The following is a 22,588-nucleotide window of genomic DNA, read 5'->3' as shown; positions in this document are numbered from 1 at the left end:
ATGCTTCACTGACTTTTCCCATTTCCTCTCAGCTCACCTCAAACTCCAGATACTCGTCCTTCTGGCGGTACTCTTCCAGCTCGCGACCTTTGACTTTGCGGTCAGGAGGGTAGGAACGCAGCTCGGTCAGCTCGGTGGAGAGACCTCTGAATCGAGATTCATGAGATCTGACCTGCTCCTCCTGTGAAGCACAGAGTCATTTTTATTTTTATTTTTAAATTTTTTTATTTTTATTTTATTTAAAATTTAATTTTTTTTAATTCTATTTTATATATTGTAATATCTTCTTATACTGTATTATTTAAGTTGTTGCTAGTTCTGCGTTATTTCTTTGTTAATTGTTTAGCACCAATACACCAAGTCAAATCAAAGTCAACCCCGATTCTGATTCTGATTCTGATTCTGATTCTGATTCTGTTTTCTTGATTTTTTTAAATCACACTGAATCCCTTTCCCACCTGATCTCCTGATCAGCGTCTTCACTGACCTCCTTCCCTCACTTCCTCTCCTAAGGTTGCCTCTGTGTTCCCACTTTTGTTTTTCTTTTCCCTGGAGTTTGTGCTCGGCTGCCTCATCTCGTTTTCCTTCCTCTTCCTTTGTTGTTTTAAATTAAAGGCTTGGGCTGTTTTTATTTGCCCTAAATTTCCTCTTACTGCTTCTTTGGCAGCTTTATCTGTGTGTTAGCTGAGGCGCACAGATGGTAACCGAAAAGAGGAAATCTCCACCTGAGTGTTTTTTTGTAATTCAAGTCATCAGCTCTTCCTCTCGGTTCTGTTTTCAGTTAAAAAAGGAAATCGAACCCATGACGGGGTGGGGCAAGTTTGGAGAAATTACAAAGTTCCTGTTAAATAATCACACACAACCCCGAAGCCAACGACCACATCAACAACCCGATCAGGGAAGGAAAAAGGTCTTCTGGGCTGCCTTCATTCTCTAATAACTGAAAAAGCTTCAAAGCTTTGGCTGCTTTCAGACCATTTAATCACATGGTTCAGTTTGTTTCTCCAGGCTATAAACCACACAGGACGCTAATGTGTTTTCACTTTCACTCACAGCTGATCGACCTGCAGAAACAAACACCCTCAATCAAAGCCCCGAGAGGCAAAGAATAATAATAATAATAATAATAATATATCACATTTGTGTTGAGTGTTTATTCATGAAAATTTTAATTCTAATTACTCTAGAAAAAAAATCATGCGTCAGACCTCTTTAGAAAATGGTTTTAAAGAACGGGTCATTACTCTTTTTCTTCTGAATATTTTATCGACTTGTTCTGATGAGTTTCAAAAGGTCCTGGGGTTTATTCAAACCAGGTTCAGTCTGGGTCCAGGAAGAGGGAGCTTATCAGTCCTGTCCTAGCGTGCTTCAGAATGGATTTTAAAGTTGTGTTGTTTGTTTTTAAAGTCCTGAATGACTCGTCTCCCCTGTGAATAACCGACCTCCTAAACCCTTACACTTCATCTACTGTAGGCCCGTTAGATCCTCTGACATGCGCCTCCTGGCTGTAGTGTTGTAGTCAAGACCACACGAACCGAGACCAGGACATACACGAGACCAGAGTGCTCTGAGACAAAGACTAGACCAAGACCTTTAGGGATCGAGTCACGACAAATACCAAGGCCAAGGCAGGACGAGACCGAGACCGTAAATAATACCCTGAAAAATCATCATCTTGGGGCGCTGGTGGCGCAGTGGTTAGTGCGCACGCCCCATGTGTAGGGGCGGTGGTCTTAAGGGCGGGCAGCCCGGGTTCGAATCCAATTTCCCGCATGTCATTCCCCACTCTCTCGCTCCCTGATTTCCAACTCTATCCACTGTCCTGTCTCTCAATTAAAGGCACAAAAGCCCAAAATAAATGTTTAAAAAAAAAGAGGCCGTAACACGGGGAAGATTGCGGCAAACTAAACTACACATGAATTGAAGTTATTTGCTGTTGAAGAAAGAGGTGTTTTCCTTCTAATCACAGTAAGGACGTTAAAAAGAATCCATCAGTGGTGGTCTTGATTTAAAATCTGGAGTCCGTCCAGTCTGAGACCAAAACAAGACCGAGTAAAAATGCACAGATTCATGAGATGAGACCTTCAAAAAGTGGTCTAGGGACCAAGACCGGTCTTGAGTACCACAACACTACCCGTCTGTCCCTCGCTCACAGGTGATCGTGCCTTTGCAGTCAAAGCCTCTAAACTGCCCCCCCCCCCCCCTTCCATCGGGTCTGCCCCCTTTGTTGACTCCTTAAAGTCCCACCTCAAAACGTATTTCTATATGTTAGCATGTTAGCATGTTAGCATCTGAGTCAGGTTTTCTTTATTCTTCTAAATGTTGTAACTTCCTGTAAATTCTTTAATTGAATGAACCGTACTTTGGTCCGCTGCTGCTTCTGTTTTTTTTAAATGTGCTTTATGACTAAATGTGACTCGACTTGGCTCCTCGAGGATGAGCGATAAAGATACCTCGCTCTGCTTGGACATCGTCCCCGGCAGCAGCGGCCGGCTGAACTTCTTCTGGGAGCCGATGGCCGCCGGGAACGGAGGAGAGGAAAACAAGGCGGCCACCGTGTTGATCCGTGTGATCCAGGACTGCATCTGCTCCGCATTCCTGCACATGGATCACGCACGCCCACACAAGCACAAAACACACGAGAGGAACAGTTCTTAAACACACACAGAGTACAGTAGATCCTCGCTGCAGCGGAAACTAAAAAACATCAAAAGGAGTCATTATCAGAAAGTCGCAGCCCTGCTGTTGACAAAGAAATGATTTTGCAGCCAATTAATGCATGAGAGGAAAAGAGCCTGTTTTACACTAACAGACCTATTAGGGGGCCCATGAGAAATATCAGATTGAGTCAGACCGCCTCGCTCAAATCTCCAGGGAGCGACGGGGAGCGAGGAGAGGAGAGGTAGAGGGACATCGAGGAGAGAGGGAGAGAGAGAGAGAGAGAGAGAGAGGGGTTCAGTATCTGGGACAAACGCAAGCTGCAACTGGAGCACAGAGCCTGTCCTCCAGGGGGGCTGAAACATGTGGCCACTCATGTGCCACTTCCTGGATCCTGATAACACACACATGCACACCTCCACCTCGCCTGCAACTATAAACACCGCGTTTGTGATTTTTGAATGCTGCAGCGTTGATCCGTGTGTTCTCTCTGAGTGTGTTCGGGCTCATCCGCACAGCTGGATCTGTTCGGTGCTCAGGTGCCCAATTACCCTGCTCCGATGTATTCTACAACATGGACGCTGTAGCTTAGCATGCGAGTGCAATTGTTGAACTTTGTCCTTCCAAAGCGGTGAGCATTTCTCTGCTGCTGCGGCTGCTTCCACTCCTCTGAATTCAGGCTTTCAAACCGTGATGAAAAGTTTTGATGATGGTTTTATGGACGTTTTTTAGTCTTCTGTTGTTACTTGATGAACTCCTGTATTTCTGTATTTAATGCCTCTCACGGTGTCTGTTGTTTCTGTTGTCTGATTCTATGTGCCTTGTGTTCTATGTGGTTGTTGTTTTTTTTCTTCTCATAGTTGTTCTCACCTGGCTGCGAAACAAATTTCCCCCTCGGGGGCGATAAAGTAAAGTTGAAAGTTGAAAACTCGCCTGTGCACAGACGTTTGTGTCAGCCAAGTTTACAAAACTTAACAGATTACTTTTTTTCTCACAAGCTGCAACCTCCAGGGCTTAAAAAAAAAAAAATGCAGCAAATGCATAAAGTGCCAAACACTGCAGTTCCTGAAGTGGCCACTTGAGGCAGACTCCAAAAGCGAGTCAATCCCCATTAGGCTCCATATAAAAATATCTGACTTTACTGCAGAAATTAAATTGTTTATACTCTTTTAATAGGAAACAGTTTGGTCTTGACAACTGAACAATGGGTTGAACTATCAAACAAGTCACCCGCTTCAATTAAATTAGGTTTTGCATAATTAGGGGCGTGGCTGCTTTGAGTGACATGTCAGTGTTGGACCGCCGAATCTGAACTCTAAAGACCTTTTTTCAGACGGCTTTTTTTATTCCCTGCAAAAGTGTCGTATCTAAGATCAGCCGTCATCATGTCTGTGCACATTCACATTGATTCCACGATGGCGTTTCGGGCGTTGTTGGAGCACAGCACTGCAGCGGGAGCTCCACATACACACACAGGACGAGATGCACACACACACACGGCGCTGCGCTACACTGATACCGTCTCACCTCTGTAACGCCTCTGTCACTACTTCTGAAGACGATATTCTGTCACATAATTTTTCTATTTTTTGACCGAGTGCACTCTCTCCTCATTTTATTTGAAAAGTAAAACTACAGGACACTCGATGAACCGCATTGGCTTCAAGGGATACTTCCCCCGTTGAAACATGAATCTGTATTGACGTTGGGTCATATATGTAGAAATGTGAAATACATTTTGAAGTTGGTGCCTTCTTGGCCGAGAAAAGGCAGAAAGTGTCTTTTTGGCTCATGTGGATGAAAGACACCAAATCCCAGAATGCACAGCACCGCAGGCCACTCCCACTAAGGTCAGGTTTACAGACATATTTACTTCAACACATGAAGCCGTTTCCTCAACTGATTTTTCAACCCAGGAGGTTGCTGCTTGAGTGAAACATAATTTGACCCAGTTGTGATGTTTGGACAAAGCTACAAGTTAAAAAAATAAATAGTAGAGGACAGTAGAGAAAGTAGAGGACTCACGGTGCCTGGAAGAGGTAAACCCTCCAGTCGGCCGTCCTCAGGTAGAACACGTTGGGTCTCTTGCTGTAGTCTGAAGCCTTCATGGCCAGAGAGTGATGGATGGACACGGCGTTCTTCAGGTCCTCCTCAGAGAGCTGCTTGTCGGGCCTGTACTCCCCCTGGAGTCACAATCATCACAAACAGGAAGTGAGTGCTAAAGATTCACATTGTGAAGTGTGAGATGACTAAGATGAACAGAATGATTGTTTTATTGAATTGAATTTATCCAGATAAACAAAAAAACAACAAAACAACAAAAGGAAGTCATGTTGTTTCTGTGCTTAAGGCCTCGTGTCCAACTAGCTTTGTCTTCTGCGCGCCTGCGTTTTTTCTTTTCAATGAGCAGAAAGCGACCAACTGGAGGAACAAACTTAGAGAGGATAGAGAGAGAGAGAGAGAGAGGGGAGAGAGAGAGAGAGAGAGAGAGAGAGAGGGGGGAGAGAGAGAGAGAGAGAGAGAGAGAGGGGGGAGAGAGAGAGAGAGAGGGGAGAGAGAGAGAGAGAGAGAGAGGGGGGAGAGAGAGAGAGAGAGGGGGGAGAGAGAGAGAGAGGGGAGAGAGAGAGAGAGATAGAGAGAGAGAGGGGAGAGAGAGAGAGAGAGAGGGGAGAGAGAGAGAGAGAGGGAGAGAGAGAGAGAGAGAGAGAGAGAGAGAGAGAGAGACAGAGAGAGTGAGAGAGAGAGAGAGGGGAGAGAGAGAGAGAGAGAGAGAGAGAGGGAGAGAGAGAGGGGAGAGAGAGATAGAGAGAGGGAGAGAGAGAGGGGAGAGCGAGATAGAGAGAGGGAGAGAGAGAGAGAGAGAGGGAGAGAGAGATAGAGAGAGGGAGAGAGAGGGAGAGAGAGATAGAGAGAGAGAGGGAGAGAGCGGGGAACGACATGCGGGAAAGGAGCCACAGGTTGGATTCGAACCCGGGTCACCCGCTCTCGAGGACGTAAGCCTCTAACAGCGAGGTTACCAGCCAGTAGAGTAAAAGAATCAATCTGTATAATGATCATTTGTTTTTGTGTTTCATTGCTAACAGAAAAAACGCCTCACAGGAGTTTTAATAACGACCAACAATAAAAAGCAGCGAGGTTTCAAAGTCATCACAAAAACAAACAAACACATCAGCCTCACGAGAACAAACATCAACATGAACACCCGCTTCACGGATTCTGTTGTTTTATTTTAGAACCTTGGCGGCCCGCTCTGCTGGCAGAGGACTCCACACATCACGGCCAGACCTCCGCACGGTGCCAGGACGCCGCTGATCGGCCTGGACGCCATGTCAGAGTGTGTTTTTTAAGACATGTAAACAGGAAATGGGCTCAATAAACGGACTGTTAAAGATGTGTGTGAGCAGGTGTCATGATACCAAATAATACATCTTTTTGTTTTCTTTCACAGGAGACAAAGATGCAGAATGTGTCGCCTCCATGAAAGGTAAACAGAAAGCTTATGGAGATGGAGTCGGCTGTTATTTTAAAGGTTGAATAATGAATATCAAGCGGCAGCTGGTGCAAAGTGCTTCTATTATAAATATGCACGTTTAACATAAAAAAAAAAAAAAGTTCTGCAGTGATGTGGGCGACTCACTTTCTGCAGGTAGAGGATGAGCCCTTTAAGGATGGCGTAGAACGTCTTCCAGCCTCGCTTCCCTCGCGGTGCTGTGAGGAGGAGAACAAACGCGTTACATTGTTACAATGTTGTTCATCATTTATAAGAAAATATATCTCCAGAAATTATTCTTATTATTATTATTTATTAAAAGACGTGAAATCCAGTCAAACCACTCGTATATGAACTGGAAGAGTACTGCAAGTTCTGCAACTTGAAAATGAATTCTGTATCTGGTGGTATAAAAAAGATGGACGACATGACATCTTCCTAAAAGTGAAGCCAAAACAGTATTGTCTGGCTGCAGAATAAGTCATAAGCTCCGCCCCCTTTCCTTAATGTGTGTTCTCCAGTATGTTCTTCTCCGCTCTTTTGGCAGTCATGTGTATTTGACTTCTGGGATTCCTGGAGACAGCCTCTAGTGGACACTCAATGAACTGCAGGATTTTGCACTCCCGCATTGGCTTCATTTTTTTCAAGACTGGAGGTCGCCACTTGGTCTCACCTCCGGCCCCCCTCCCCTCGCTTCCTGTCGGACTGCCATAATCTACCGCTGTGAGTGCATATGTGAAAACAGCTCAAGTGCGAAATACATCAGAGCCTGTTGAAGGCTTATTTTGGCTTCACTCTTTTACGGCGAAAGAAGATGGAGACACATTGTCCATCTTTTTATACGGCCAATATGTTCAACTGACTCTTAGATCTCTTTTTATACGTTTTTATTATTTTTGTGTTGTCCTCTCTTGAGGGTCATTTTCACACCTAGACAAGGAGAGTGCAGTCGTTTGGTCTGATCGCTGATGACTGTAAAATTGGTGTGAACATTTTTTTTCACGACACAGCGCTTTGGAGGTCGTTTTGGGGGTTGGTCTGTTGTTTGTCTCGTTCCACTCACAAAGCAGAAGATAATGACTGAATGGAGAACGAGTTACAGATAATTTCACGGAGCTGAGGCCTTCCTTGGACTGACCTTGACTGTTGACTGTCAGTGTGATTAACGAGATCTGCAGGTCACAAAACGCCATTTTGTTTCCGAGTATAACCCGTAATGTAAACTGCATTTCTTTATTTCTGAGAACGTCTGTTTGTTTGTTATTGTTATTTATTCACCTGTTAAGTTTTAAAGGGTTAAAAAAGACATTTTAATAACTCGAGATGGGACTCGTACTTCTCTTGCCGTCTGAGTCCGCGTGGACTTTGCGGACCAGGAACCCGTTCTTGTACAGCAGCGCTCCCGTAGGCTCCGCCTCGTCCGCCAGGGGCTTCTCGCTGCTGCCCACCCGCTTCATGGACCTGGAGGCGTTGGAGTCGCACAGGCTGTCCCCGAGCTCCGAGAAGGACTTCCGCAGCTCCTCCTCGTCCCTGTGGAGACAAAAACATTTAAAAAAAAAAAAAGAATGAGATACCACAGAGATCAAAACGCTTTAATGTGTCATGTCTCATTAGGCGAGGGCGAGTAAACACATCGCCACTCATCCTGTCCGTTTCGCTCTCACCGTGTGTGTGCTCGTTACACAAGAGCAGAAACAGGGCCGCAGATTTCACACGCTCGCTGAAACGTTCCCTTCATACAGTACACATGATGAGTAATGTTGAGGCTTGGCAGAGATTCTGTTACACAACACGTTTAGAGAGCATGCATTGTGTTTCTGGGGTGAATGGATCGGTCTTCAAAAGCTTTTTCTCTCCTTGATCAGAAAGTGACACAGCTTAAGAGTGACACCATCATCCATCTCTTTTCAGCTTTGAGGTGAGAAACAGGGGCATCTTCACCCGAGGGAGGGGGGGGGGGGGGGGCGGGGCAACATCCAGACGCCTCACTGCTGCTCTTCCTCCTCTTGATGCTCAGGAGGAGCTTCACAGAGAAGAGAAACACACACCGCCGCCTTTACAACAAACACATCCAGACTTCCAAGGAGAGGATTTCCTGTTTCTACAAGATGTCCAGGATGTAACTGCAATTTGGCACAACTCAAAACTTGTGTAACATTCCTGTAATTATTCCTGTTTCTTGAGCTGTTGTGACAAATAAAAATTTTCCTCATGTGGCATGAATAAAGTTTATCTTTAACAGAGCCTGCTTCAAATTACCGTAAAACTTCAAATAAAAGCCCATCCCAATTGTTGGCATATTTAATTGTTGTTAGAATTAGTTTTGGTATTTAGTTTATTAATATTTGGGTGTTGTTGTTTATTTAATTATTCTACACGTTTTTTTTTATTTAGAATAGATTTTGGGTAATATTTTCTTTTGCCAGTTCTGACGGATCATAATTTAATTCATTAGTCTACACATCTTTTTTTATTTTTTTAAAGTAGAGTTGTTTCTGTTTGAGGAGCCATCTGATGAGCAGCTCAGTTCTGCTTGTGTCTTTGAACGCAGCTTCATTTTTTTGTTTAGAATAGATTTTGGGAAATCTTTTCTTTTTTTGTACACACAAGAGCGGTGAATTGTCAACGCTGACTCTGAGATCAAAGTACTGCGAGGGAAACAGAAGTAAGAAACATGCAAGAAAAAAAACATCTTTGACCTAACGAACACGAGCAGCATTCAGAAAAAGGTTCAGAAAGAAATAAATGAAATGCTGCAAGAAGGAAACAGAAACTGTCTCCAGGAGACTCCAGAAAGGTGACGCTGGGATTCACTCTGTGTCCAATTAAACACAATCACCGCTCATTTCTCAGACAGGATTTATCAACGGCTGACTTTAAGAACTGCACAGGGAAATCAAAGACCCCAGATCATCCTCATGTTTATGATCAACTCTGTTTTTGCACATTTACATCTACCTCCAGCAAAGTATGTTGTGTTTCATCTTTTCATATTTAAGATGCTTAGTTAAATCCTGGTTGTATATATTCTCATTCTTAGTTTTGATATTTTTAGTGCTTATTTACTTTGTATTTAATATTATATTGTGTTTATTTGCTAATATTGTGTGTTTGCATGACCTGCTGCTGTAACGCCACAATTTCCCAGTTTGGGATCAATAAAGTCATTCTATTCTATTCTATTCTATTCTATATTACATTTCATGTTGTCAGTCTGAAGCCGTCTTTTCTTGTTTTCATATCAGGGAACATGATTAATGTTGCTCTCTGAATTATTGTGTTTCCTGCCTTTCTACTTAACTTTTTGATAAATGTTTTACTTGTTTGTTGCTGAAAAATCCATCTTAGCAAATTCAATAAACATTTAAATTATTAAAAACTCTGCACGGTACAGTAGACGGGTTTCCATGCAGCAGCTACAGGCGTCAGAAAACAGAAAACCCCCCTCTCACCTAGAGTCTGAATGTGGAGCTCTGACGGATCATGATTTAATTCATCAGTCTTCTTTCATCTTTTTTTATTTTTTATTTTAAAGTGGAGTTGTTTCTGTTGGATGTGAAGTTTCTGGTGAACATCGCTCATTAGAGAGTCCGGCCTGAGGAGCCAATCTTTGAAAAAAAAAAAAAAGTCTGATGAGCAGCAGCTCAGTTCTGCTTGTGTCTTTGAACGCAGCTTCATTTCTTAATAACTAACTCTCATGTGCACCCAGCAGTGTGTGAGCAAGAACTTGTGAATTTTCAAGTTTTTGAAGATAAAAGACGTTTATTGCATCGCTCACTTCGTCTTATTATGTTTCTCTGTGCTCTTACTTTTTGTCTTTTCATAAATATTTTTAGTTTTTTTTATCATCCAATTTAGATTTTATCTTCTAATATTCCATCAAGACTCTTCATTTTCAATTATCACATCTAAAGTATTCCTGCTTCTGATCACATCCCAGAACATATTAAACGATGTAAATGAGGTTTTTTTTAATTGTATTTGAAAGACAAGACGATTCTTACGTTGCTAAAGCAGTGCTAATCCCATTCTCTTGATTATCCCTCCTAATTCACTGCATTCAGGTCTTTTGAGTGTTTTAAAGGGATTTGTCACATTAGGAGACGAATCGAAGCTGCAGGCATCAACAGCGAGAGTCTCTGCAGCTGCAGCCTGCCGAGCGAAACGCGGCAATCCCACTTGTTACCTCACCAGGCGGCACCCATGCAAAAGTTCAGCCTGAAAATAGAATAATGGCTGGATGCCGAACCCCCCCGAGACCACGCTATGAGTAACCAACAAGAACATAACAGCAGTTAACCCGGCGCAGAGAGCCAGGGAGGGAGAGAGAGGGAAACAGAGAGAGAGATGGAGCCAATGAGCATGCAGCCTGTTGCCTGGTAACTGCCTGAATCCCGTTCTACACAGAGGCGAAGTGGAGAGGAGCTGGGGGGGGGGTGGGGGGGGTGGGGACAGATAGTGAGAAGGGGGAGAGAGAGAGACAAAGATGATCCTTTTCAGAAAATTATCAACAATACGATGGATGAGAAGAGAGGAGAGGAAAACTAGGAGTGGAGACGAGACAAAGATGTTGAAAAAGGAAAGACAAAGAAACGAGTGAAACAGGAGGAGAGGAAATGAAGTGGACGTATGTGAGAGAATAAGAGCAGGAAAAAAAGGAAAGGAGACAAAAGAATTAAAGCAAAAGTCAAATATAATGATAAAAAGGAGAAAGGACAACACGGGAAAGGTCAAGACAAAAAGGAAGGAGGTAACAAAGCACCTGAGGAAAGAAAATGATGAGAAAAGAGGAGGAGAGGAGACGATGAGGAGAGGAGGAGAGGAGAGGAGGAGAGAAGAGGAGGAGATTAGGAGAGGAGGAGAGGAGAGGAGAAGAGGAGAGGAAAAGAGGTGGAGAGGAGAGAAGAGGAGAAGAGAGGAGAGGAGAGGAAAAGAGGTGGAGAGGAGACGATGAGGAGAGGAGACGATGAGGAGAGGAGGAGAGGAGAGGAGGAGAGAAGAGGAGGAGATGAGAGGAGGAGAGGAGAGGAGAAGAGGAGATGAAGAGAGGAGGAGAGAAGAGGAGATGAGGAGAGGAGGAGAGGAGAAGAGGAGAAGAGGAGAGGAAAAGAGGTGGAGAGGAGAGGAGAGGAGGAGAGGAGAGGAGGAGAGAAGAGGAGGAGATGAGGAGAGGAGAGGAGAAGAGGAGAGGAAAAGAGGTGGAGAGGAGAGGAGAGAAGAGGAGGAAAGGAGAGGAGAGGAAAAGAGGAGGAGAGGAGAGAGGAGGAGAGGAGAGGGAAAGAGAAGGAGAGGAGAGGAGGAGGAGAGAAGGAGGAGAGGAGGAGAGAAGGATAGGAGGAGAGGAGAAGAGGAGAATAGGAGGAGAGGAGAGGAGAGGAGGAGAGAAGGAGAAGAGAGGAGGAGAGGAGAGGAAAAGAGAAGGAGAGGAGAGGAGAGGAGGAGAGAAGGTGAGGAGAGGAGGAGAGGAGGATAGGAGACGAAGAGATGAGGAGACGAAAAAAGAGGACAAAATAGAGGAATAAAAGACAAAGATGATTTTCTAAAACTTTGTGTTTTTGACGTCAGGACTCTTCTAAAGATCTTTAAAGGGATTTCTTGCTGCTCCCCTCTGGCTGCAGATAAACCCTGTTGTTGCCAATTTGACTTGTTTTGGTGTTTGTGTGGTGAGTCAGGTAAACACTGCATGTAAACATTACATCCTCCGCTACGTTACCTGCACACACACCTGGCTATAGACGGTGATCACAACCACAGACAGCGAGGAGAAGGAAGACACAAAGTGTGTGTGAACGGGTTTTTAAGTCCTGTCATGTTAATGTTTTTCATAAAGCAGCTTGTTTTTATCTTATGTAGTTTTTTATGAATGATTATTTATAAAAAGTTTCACACATTCCACTGCGGACATTTTTTTTTTTACCCACCATGAGTTGGAAAGACATCAGATTCCCTGCAGGAAGAACTTTAATAAAACCCGTCTTTGGACATTTTCTGAAGTGAGGAGAATGATCTGACTGATGGATGTTCAGAACTCGATGTTTCAGACACATTCGGGTCAAATATTGAGTTTTGAAAGCCTGACGTGCTGATTTCATCTGATGCAAGAGGAAGTGATTAATCACAGATTCAACTTTCCCGATATGTAAAGACTTTATGAACTTATCTGGTGCTGGGGGGGGGGGGGGGGGGGGGGGGTCATGGGTTTAGGCACCGACACCAGGGAGAGTCGATTTTTGTCTATTACACTCTTTTTTTTCCACAAAATCGCCCTTTTCTGCACAAAAAAATAAGCCAAAATAAGTTTCTTCGACACAAACAGTCGCATGAGAACTTTGGTGAAACAAAAATAACCCTAAATAAGCCACACCTCTTTCCGGTATCGCCGCCATTTTCAGAATTCTGCCGAAGGAAGAACGCTACAGGCAAAGTGTAAACAACCGCTGCTCAATTTTTATCAGCTCCAACTCCAATACAACATGATCGGATTCAGTTGCCATGGTTACCTGCACACAAACAAGCAGAGAATGTGGTAAAACCTTATCCTGGAGATGTAACAAGCATAGAAACTGGACTGCCATGTAGCGCTTGTAAGCGGAGTATTGCAGATTTTCTTTGTGCATATTTTGTAATGCTCACAATGGAATAGTCCTCTACAGAGTATAGAATTATCTGGGAATTGTCCGGGCCCCCTCCCAGGATTTAATTTAAATCAATGTGTGCTCATCCGATCAGTACTGTTAGCATTAGCCTCCTGGCTAACATTAGCTCCCTCTCCCTGGCTCCCTTCAGCATTTGGAGCCGACTGAAATAAGTTTGTTAACGAGTCCTTGATGGGGTTCGAGCCAGCTCCCTCCTTTTCCTGTCATCCTAACTTTGTGCAGGTCCTGGAACGGCTATACTTGTTGTGACCAAACTGGAATAACCGTTGACGTCGGTAACGTTACGAAAAGGATCATATCATTTTAAGAAGAGGGGGTTTACATTTTGAAACAGGCAACATTTTACTTTTAGCAACAATAAATAAAATATGTTTCTGTTGCTGTCAGAGGTCATGGTGAATGTTTAGGTGTTGAATAATCGCCACTGATGGGAGCCGGGATGTCATTACGATGGATTGCATTCGGCCTGTTAATGCTACAGCATTAGCCTGCTGATACGTGATTGGTCAATTCTACTTGGACTACAAACGGACTACAAACCAAAACAGAACACTTCCCTTACTGAAATCCAGATACCCTATGGTGACGACATTTTTTATAAAGAATCTAAAAAAAATAGATTTTATCAAAGCTATGTCACACTTGTGTTTTATTTATGTGCTTTCACAAAACTACTTTTAGAGGATATAATAACTGCTGGTTAATATTGTATGATAGGTGGACTGTACAGTGTGCTGCAGGTGAGGGTAAGACGGGATGATTAGAGGCACAGAGGGAGGAGGGGAGGAGGGATTAGCAGAATAAAAAAGAATAATAAAGCAGATGTGTCTCCTCTTGTTGCTCATTCGATGTTCCTCATGCCTCGTTCTCCTCTCATCGCATCCTTTCATAAAAACGATTCTCCTGCCGGTCGCCTCTCTCCTCTACCTGTTTTTTTTATCTGCATCTACGACTTGTTGCGTCTCTCTTTTCACCACACAATGCTCACCACCGCCACCGCCACCTCTCCTTCTGCTCTCCACCCCCGCTCCTCAATGAGGAAGCATGTGTGTTCTGTATACGTCTGTGTTCTGTGTGTGTGTGTGTGTGTGTGTGTGTGTGAGAGGAGAACATGTGGGTGCATCCAACTGCACCGTCGAGAGTGGCCATGTGTGTGTATCTCTCTGTGGGGGTGTGAAATAACATCCATCAGTGTGCTGTTTTTTTTTTATTGTGTGTGTGTGTGTGTTTCTCATCGGGCAGCACACACTAAACTGTGCGCCCACACACACACACACACACACACACACACACACACACACACACACACCTGAAATGAGATGTACACAGCAGATATCACAAACACAATCTGTATTCATATAATCACAGCAGGCGGTTTGTTTTAGAGTGAAAATCACACCTCTGTCACAGGAACTGTGTGGAGCTGGTCTTTTTAAAGCCTCGATCGGGGAGTGAATTAGTAGATCAATGCAGGGCGGGTCTACATATAGAACAGAAAAAAATAGAGCAGAGTGTGTATGCTCCATCCCGCTGCGGTTACAGTTCGCACGTTGCAAATGCCCAAAGTGATGCTTTCCAACGCAGATGTGAACAAGGAGAAATGAAAGAAATAATAATAATCTTAAAGGCTGCATGTGGAAATTTACTTTGAAGCTGTAAAAATGCATAAAATGAAAGTTGAGTGTTTTATTTTGCAGCAACAAAAATCTGAATGAAAAGAAAAGTTCATAAAAAGTGGGGATCCAAACCAAGGAGGGAGGGAGTCTTTTCTATGCCAACCGTTCACTAAGCCAATCAGAATGCAGTTGCTATGAGTGACACTGATGTATCAGACAGTTGTACCACTGAAAATAACCGACCTGCTCTTTAAATGGAAACATTTCTGAAAGGTGACATATCCTCCTCTTCTTCTTCTTCAGTTTAAATAAGTCTCAGAGCTCCTCAAAACATGTGTGTGAAGTTTCTTGTTCTAAATCCACTCTGATCCTGTATTTGATCATGTCTATAAACCCCTCTATTTCAGCCCTGCTCAGAACAGGCTGTTTCTGTGTCTGTACCTTTAAATATGTAAATGAGCTGTGTCTGACCACTCCCCCTCTCTAGAAGGGCTTGGGTGTACTCGGTCTTTCTCGCTCCATGTCCTATTGTTTACGGTGAGAAGGCAGACTCAGAGGGCAGAACAAACACCTAGCTGTGGGAGTGTCACACACCTGGGGGAGGGGCTACTGCCCTTTGTGATGTCATGAAGGGAAAATCTCCAAATGGCCCGTTTGAGCACACATTTTCTGAAAAGTGGAGCAGAGAGAAGACACTAGCCGAGAACAAGACATCACCGAGACCAGAGTGCTCCGAGACCGAGACAAGACCAAGACCAAGACCAGTGATGATGTGGTCTTGATAAAAAATCCAGGGTTTGACCAGTCTGAGACCAAGACAAGACCGAGTAAAAATGTTTTCAATTCCGAGTCATGACCAAGACCTTCAAGAAGTGGTCTCGGTACCAAGCCCGATTTGGAGTACTCCAACTTTGGAGGGATTCATAAAAGTATTAAGAATAGAAGGAGAAAGACAGATTATTACATGGTGAAATGGTCGTTTGTGTATTTGTGTTGTGTCTTTAAAGCCTCAGATTAAACACAGAGCAGACGTGTATCTGTCACACAGTTTGTTTGTGATCTCAGTCAATGAGTAGCAAGTGAAGAAATGTCCTCTGTGTGATGAAAAATGCATCAACCCAGCTCGCAGGGTGTGAAAGTGGAGGCAAAGAGTGACACTGAGCTCTGCTTCCAAACTGGCTTCTTTTTCTCAAAGCGGAGCTGCAGCACAGACAGAATCGACTCTATTCCAACTCTAAAATATTAAAAAACGAACATGTGCGGCTCTCTGCTGCCAAAACAGAAAACAAAACAAAAAAAGAATCCCAGACTGCTGTGGGCTGAATCTCTTAATCTGTAATTCATTTTTGTTTGGCGGTGGATTCTCTCTTTGCTCGACGGTGTTTACGCGTCTAAAATAAATGACATCTCTCCTGTCCCCCCTATGCAGCGGCGGCGGCGGCTGGCGGTGGTGAGTGTTTAAATAGCTGTCTATATGTCAGAGGAGATGTTTGAACTGGATCGCCGGCCCCTCTGTGGATCTCCTCCTCGATCTGCTCCTCTGACCACTTTTCATTCGAGCTGCTTCGGGGAGCGCTGCTGCAGCTATTTTTGGAGAGGTAGTGGGAGGCTGTGGTCACACCTTTGTGCGGGATGCAGGTAAAGAGACACTTAAATGGAGTCTCTCTCTCTCTCTATTGTACTCATGATCTCGTTCTCCTTTATCTTCATGTTAAAACACACAGAACAAACAGGTACACACCTTCACAAATGCATCTCCAGTGTGCATTATATATATCTGCTCGTGTGAATGTGTGTGTGCGCGTGTGTGTGTGTTTGCAGCAGAGAGAACACAGGGATGGAAAGAGCAATGCGGTAGCTATGGAGTCGTATCCATGGTGCCGTCGCTATGGCAACAAAGCTTGGAAAAAACGAGTGACTTAATTGGCATCTCCGAGGCGCTCTGGAGATGCGATTTCCAGAATAGCAACCCTTGACACACTAATGTTTCGTTCACATGCCAGACAACAGGCACGTCGCTAATGAGGATGCTAACAAGCTAATCAATAATGTCTTAATGTTTCCTGCCCTTCAGGACGACGTGTGTGTGTGTGTGTTATTGTGTGTGTGTGTGTGTGTGTGTGTGTGTGTGTGTGTGTGTGTGAAATGAAAGGACAGAAACAGACTCACAGAGGAGGTGAAGATGAGATAAAAAAAAAAGGACTTACAGTGTCCATTGCAGCTTCTGATTCTTGATTGAGTTGTAGAGCGCCTGCAGAGGAAGAAGAACATTTTCAGGTTGAGCTGTTGGCGATGTGATGAGGTATTACAGGTGCAGGTGTGTTGTTGTTTTTTTTATGTTAAAGCGGCAGTGTAAGCAAACCCAGCGTACATACTCAGAAAAAGATGCCATTCAACCGGCCCTCTCTGCCTGAGCTTAACTCGTTTTACTTTGACAAACGAGCCATTACCCTCGGAGCAGCCGGCCCCCGTCAATGAAAAGACGAGCGGCTCGATCGGCATGTAAATAATTTAGGCTTTAGCGCCTAAACGCATCGACCCGCTCGAAGCAAAATTAAGTTACAGCTTTGGAGACATGAGCACAAAAAAATGAAGCAAAGAGTGCTGAATCAATCCGTCAATCCAAACAAACTTTAGTGTCAACGATTCTTCTGACTACTTCAACAGGAACGTCTGATCTGCATTATATTTCTTACCTTCTTATTATTTTAAAGGTCCAGTCAGTAAGATATCTCCTGACTGAAATGATAAAGGTATCTTACTATCTGATCAGACATTAAGGAAACATGCTATGTTGAAGTGCTGGCTTCTCTGACAACAATGCAGCAGCCAGTATGTCCTCCTTCTAACTTTAGATTCTGCTCCTGAATGATCTGGATTTGTTTGGACCAGAGAAGGTAGGCGCTTTTAAAGAGAACATTTTCCAGCTTTTCAAACAGTCCCCCTGTGGTCTAAATGAAACATCTGTTCTGTGCTTTGATCAAAATATAACATGAATCAAGCACCAGAGGAGGTTTGTGACCCTGTATAAACCAGCTCTCTCAGAACGCTCCGTTTTGGTGTGTGTGTCTCTTTAAATGTAATGACCCCGCCCCCCCTGAGTTTTCCCAGTAGACATCACTCCTCTGTAGAGAGAATAAAAATGGTGGACCTGCGCACAAGTTTTGTTCTAGGCTGGGGGTGGAGTCCATGGGTGGAGATACCAGGGGAGGGGAGGGGATTTATTTTTACCAGAATCCCACTGTGACATCACAAGGAGAGCACATTTGAAACAGAGCATTTTTCTCTGTGTTGTAAGACTTATACAGACCACAAACAAAGGACTGGATGGTTTATTTCACATTTTGTGGGTCAGTAGACTCTCAGGTTAATAAATATATGTTCAAACACACTGTAGAGAGGATTTTTCATAATATGTCGCCTTTAAGGCACCCCAACACGGCCGTTTTGGACGCCCCTCTGTTTACCAGATATGAGAGCAGTTATCAGGTCAACAGGTGTTGCAGTGATGGAAGCGGGCAAGAGAAGTGGTTCAGATAGAAGTGATTGTACCCGACCTAAAAAGCCTCTGCATGTTTCTAATAAGCTCCACGAGCAGAAACGTGCTCAAACTAGGATCAATATTGGAGATGCTTTTGAAAAATGGAGAGAGAAATCCTACTAAAATAAAGAAGGAGCATGTTGTCTTTGTCCTGCAGCCCGTTCCACGCTCCTCCAGCGGAGCAGCAGATAAATCATGTTACACTACATTCATTATAAAATCAATAGAGAAACTGTTAATGGTTAAAACCACCGAGCGTACATGTCCCGTTCTCTAAAAGCCATCATGTTAAAAACCCGATCAGTCAAAGGAAAACTCCATTAGGAATATTTATAGCACCGCCATGTGCGGTGTACTACGACCAACGACATTGTGATAAAGATGGCGTGGGGGGGGGGGTCATGGTATTGATTTAGTTGAGATGCACTCTTTAAATTTGTTTCAAGTTTTTCTTCTTTTTATTCTGCAAATCTTCATGTTTTATGAAGCGGTAAATTCCTGTGATGAAAAATGAAGCCAATGTGGAAGTGCAAAATCCTGCAGTTCCTCAAGTGTCCACTAGAGCCTCAGAAGTCACATACATATGTATTCTATTGCTGTTTTCATGCTATGCTGATGCCATTTGTGCTCTGAAAGCCACCGTCACTCCTAATTTTAAAGGCTTTATATGTGATGTTTTGATCCAGCAGATGTCGCCCTTGAGCACCAGCATGAAACCAAAACAACTTGCGCTGCATTGTTGTGTTAGCATGCTAATGCTAGCGATCTTTATTCTGCTCGTATCTTCACACTGCATGTAAATTTACCTGAAATGAGCGTGATCTAGAAACACAGTTAAGCAGTGAGTACAGTATGTTATTCTTCTTTTCTCTAGTCCCTCAATTAAACAACTTTTATACACGAGGGGAGGAGTCAGCCGGCCGTCCTGGTGATGTAAACAAAGTGAAGATAGGACTCTGAAAACTCTGAAAACATCACAGACAGTGGGACTCGGGTGTTACACCCATTGTAGACAGTCATGACTCACAGAGTTATTTTCAGAGGAGATACTTGATTTATATTATATTTAAGTGTGAAAAATCACATAGAAAGACTTTAACATCCTGTTTCACATTCATGGGAAAAAACACTTCACCCTTAAATATCTCCTCAATCTATCTCCGCTGAAACCTGCAGCACTAAGGAGACTAAAAGGTGAGTTTGTTGAGGGAGTCCGTCTGCATCCTGTGCTCTAAAAAACCTTCAGAGAAACCTCTTCCTGAAGTCGATACGTGTGTGTGCGGACGCTTATTTTCTCCAACTTTCCCCCAGTGACCCTAAACGTCACATCAGCCGGTGATGAGCAGGTGGAGGCAGGCCAGCATGAAGCCATCAGAGGGAGGCAGCTGATGGACGTCTGTGACGGCTGAGGTGATGGAGAGGACACTTAAGGGGCACTTCATCACCACCTCGCTCACCTCTGGATTCCTCATAGACCGCCAACACTCGTCCTCAACCATGAACATAATTGCCACATGGGGGAAAAAAAAACCCCCTCACACTCTGAAATCGATCGCTTTTTATTTCATTCCTTTGATGAAAAACTTCTGCTAATGGTCTACAGCTGTTTCAGACTTCCAGCCTCATTTTGTCTTTTAGTCAAATGAAATTGCTTCAGTAATGGGCTTTGATTTTGTGCTCCACAATCAGGTTCATTTCCAGAGTTTTTCTTTGAAACCGCAGCTAATCTCAAACACTCGCAGAGAGTCATGAATATTTATGTCCCGTCAAAAAAATAAAAAAAACATTACACATTTAGCTCTGGTTTCCATACGCTCCACTGTAAGAATCTGTGTCTAAAACTAAAAGTGCTCATACATTTTAATAACCTCGGGCACACAGCTGAGCTCCACGGGACGGAGAGGGAGAGGAGGGGAAAATGTTGCTTCTGTTGCAGAATCAAATCTGGGTGGCATCAAATATTAACAGGGAGTTTGTACGCTGTGAAAGTTGACTTATCTGCAACAACAGTCAGCATCAGATTCTGTCTACAGACGTGCATCATGTTTTTGTTGATCCTCAGGATTACTAAAACAAGCTTGACTCTCTTTACATTTGGTGCAGCGGTGAGGCATGGACCAAGGAGTAAAGGTTTATTTCTTTGGCTTTTCTGCCAAATACAGGACAGTGGACGGAGCCAAAGATCGGGGAGAGACAGAGAGAGCGGGGGACGACGTGCGGGAGAGGAGCCACAGGTCGGATTTGAAACCCCGGCCCGCCCACTTGTAGGACTACAGCCTCTGTACATGGAGCGGACGCAATAACCGCTCTGCTACAGGGCTGGTTAATTTGAAACAGAAATGATTTCCAAAATAAAACAATCCATGAATGAAAGAAAAAAAGGTTGAAGCGGGTGCCGCACTGGGTCCAAATATGTCGAGTAGCTAATAAATAAAGGACTGTCCTGATTACAAACAGAGTTCATTGTGAAGAAACGTTGACTTGTTACCGTTCCTTTGAGCTGTTTGACTTTACTTTGGGATCCCTAACCACTTCCTGTTTCTGTGCTGAAGTACATGTCCTAACCTTCCATCTAGCAGAAGCTCCTGACTTTATTTCAAAATAAAAGAATAAAAGCACACAGCAAGCAAGTAAGTTACTCCCAGCTTTAGACGCCACAAAATTTCAAAATAAAAGCCTCGCAATTTTTATTTTAAAATGCAAAATAATGGAATTTCAAACTTAAAAATGCGATTAATCATGATTAACTATTGAAATTGAGAAATTAATCGTGTTTAGATTTCATAATGGTTTGACAGCCCTACATAAATTGTGTTGACATATTTTAACTCTAGAAGTGATCACAGCTTCTATGAAGACGCCTCAACGAGTCATGAAAATATTTAATAAAATTCAGACAGTTTTAGTAATATTATCCTGACTACACAACGGTCTGGTAAAACATTAAATTCTGATTGGCTCTCCTGTCCTCTTTTCCTCTGATTCTTCACAATGGACACCTAATGAGTATCACAGCTAAATGTCTGTTCAATGTTCTACATTAATGCACAGCCGACATTGTATCAGAGGACATCTCAAATGTGTAACCATAGCAGCGGGGAGGCAATAAAATCCATTTTTTAAAATCATGCTGAAGAGTATGACAACTTTCATGCCGAGGAGAGAGAGAGGCGTAGAAGAGAGGAAAACATCATCTGGCCTGCTCTTTAATTCAGTCCATTAATTCTAGATAACGGACTCTTCATTATGCATTACCACGGTCTGGCAGAATCCTCCGTTCTGATTGGCTGCAGAGTCCATTTCTGATAACGCACACCTAAAGTAATTCAGGTGAATGTCTTTTGTTCACTATTCCACATTAATGCTTCCACATTTAACAAACCCAAAGAGATGCATTAAAGCCCCCGCAGACAGAAAAGGAGATGTGTTACTTATTTACAACACAAACAAATGTAGTCCTAAAATTAACCTGCTGCTTTAAGGACTACATCGCCCATTATTTTCTGCTAATGGACACAGAGCGGCTGCATATCATCAGCCTGTATCTGAAATGATTAAACATCACAGAAACACAATCAATGCCTAAGACCCCCGTGTTCACTTAGTGTTTTTCCGAGCAGGAAAGAGGGAGCGCTTGCATGAAGCGTTCACGTCCGTCCTGTCTCCATGACAACAGTCTGTTGACAACGGCCGCTGTTTGACCGACACTGCTCTGTTACTTTTTACAGCATGTTTTATATTTGAGATCGTTTATTTCCCGATCAGACGCGGAGCAAAGAGGATGTGGGTACAAGAGACGATTTGTAGGACACAGAAATACCAAATATCAAACATTTGGAAAAGAGCGCTGGTGACATCAACAGCGCCTTTCTGAAAAGTTGAACTTTTTTCAACAGCCGCACAAAATAGGTGTTCGCCTGCTGCTGCTAACACTCTCTGCTCATTAAAAACAATTGAAAAAAATACACTGGAGTTTAGAAAAAAACTCTATAACATTATAGTTTCAATTATAGCTTGTAACTGGTTCAGCATCTTTACACGACCATGGGTGACTTTAACAGATCTTTTCCCCCCAATATGACGCCTTTAGAGAAGAAAAGGGGGTAATGATTGTGCATTACTGCCGTACTGTTGCTGTTTGTGCTGCTGTGATAAAAACATCATGTAAATTATACTCTGATACATTAGCTCGTCTGTAAACATATTCTCTTCCTCAGGTCGGTTTCATCCGGTCGTCATGACTACGGTCATTTGTTGTTGTTTTTTGTTTTCATCGGTGGTAGCAGAGAGAATCACTCCCATGATTCCCCGCCAGCCTCGACCTCATCTTTTTGTTATTGTTTTGATTTGAGCCCCCTGGTGGCGGGATTTACAAACTGTGCCTTTAAAAGTTTATTTGAATCTCTTTGGAGAAGGGCAACTTACAAATGGGAATGCAGAATAGAAAAGAGAGAAATGTATGCTGCTGCACTCGTCTCTATGTTCATTAAATCCTGCTAAAAGACGCCTTATTGAGCTCTATGCATTACACACACACACATACAGTATATATACATGTTGTTCCTGCTGATTTGCATATCACAGAAGGCTGGGGCGATTGGCCTTGGTGGATGCTTTGTGTGTTCTT

At 43.4% G+C, this 22,588-nt stretch overlaps 1 protein-coding gene across 2 annotated transcripts in view; it reads right to left on the bottom strand.

The window, feature by feature from the left end:
• Positions 1 to 22,588, bottom strand: part of LOC132955374 (PH and SEC7 domain-containing protein 1-like) — a 90,116-nt gene that overhangs the window by 5,656 nt on the left and 61,872 nt on the right. For both annotated transcript variants that reach the window (XM_061028217.1, XM_061028218.1), the window contains exons 11-16: positions 16,628 to 16,671; positions 7,485 to 7,678; positions 6,296 to 6,366; positions 4,684 to 4,841; positions 2,454 to 2,598; positions 38 to 181 (exon numbers count right to left, since the gene is read on the bottom strand). In XM_061028217.1, coding sequence (XP_060884200.1) covers positions 38 to 181; positions 2,454 to 2,598; positions 4,684 to 4,841; positions 6,296 to 6,366; positions 7,485 to 7,678; positions 16,628 to 16,671 — 756 coding nt within the window. The remainder of the gene's footprint in view (positions 1 to 37; positions 182 to 2,453; positions 2,599 to 4,683; positions 4,842 to 6,295; positions 6,367 to 7,484; positions 7,679 to 16,627; positions 16,672 to 22,588) is intronic.

Source organism: Labrus mixtus, chromosome 21 (assembly GCF_963584025.1).
Source record: "Labrus mixtus chromosome 21, fLabMix1.1, whole genome shotgun sequence".
NCBI classification, from domain to species: domain Eukaryota; kingdom Metazoa; phylum Chordata; class Actinopteri; order Labriformes; family Labridae; genus Labrus; species Labrus mixtus.
Note: the sequence above shows the minus strand (reverse complement) of the source record. Positions and strands in the feature narration are given on the sequence as shown.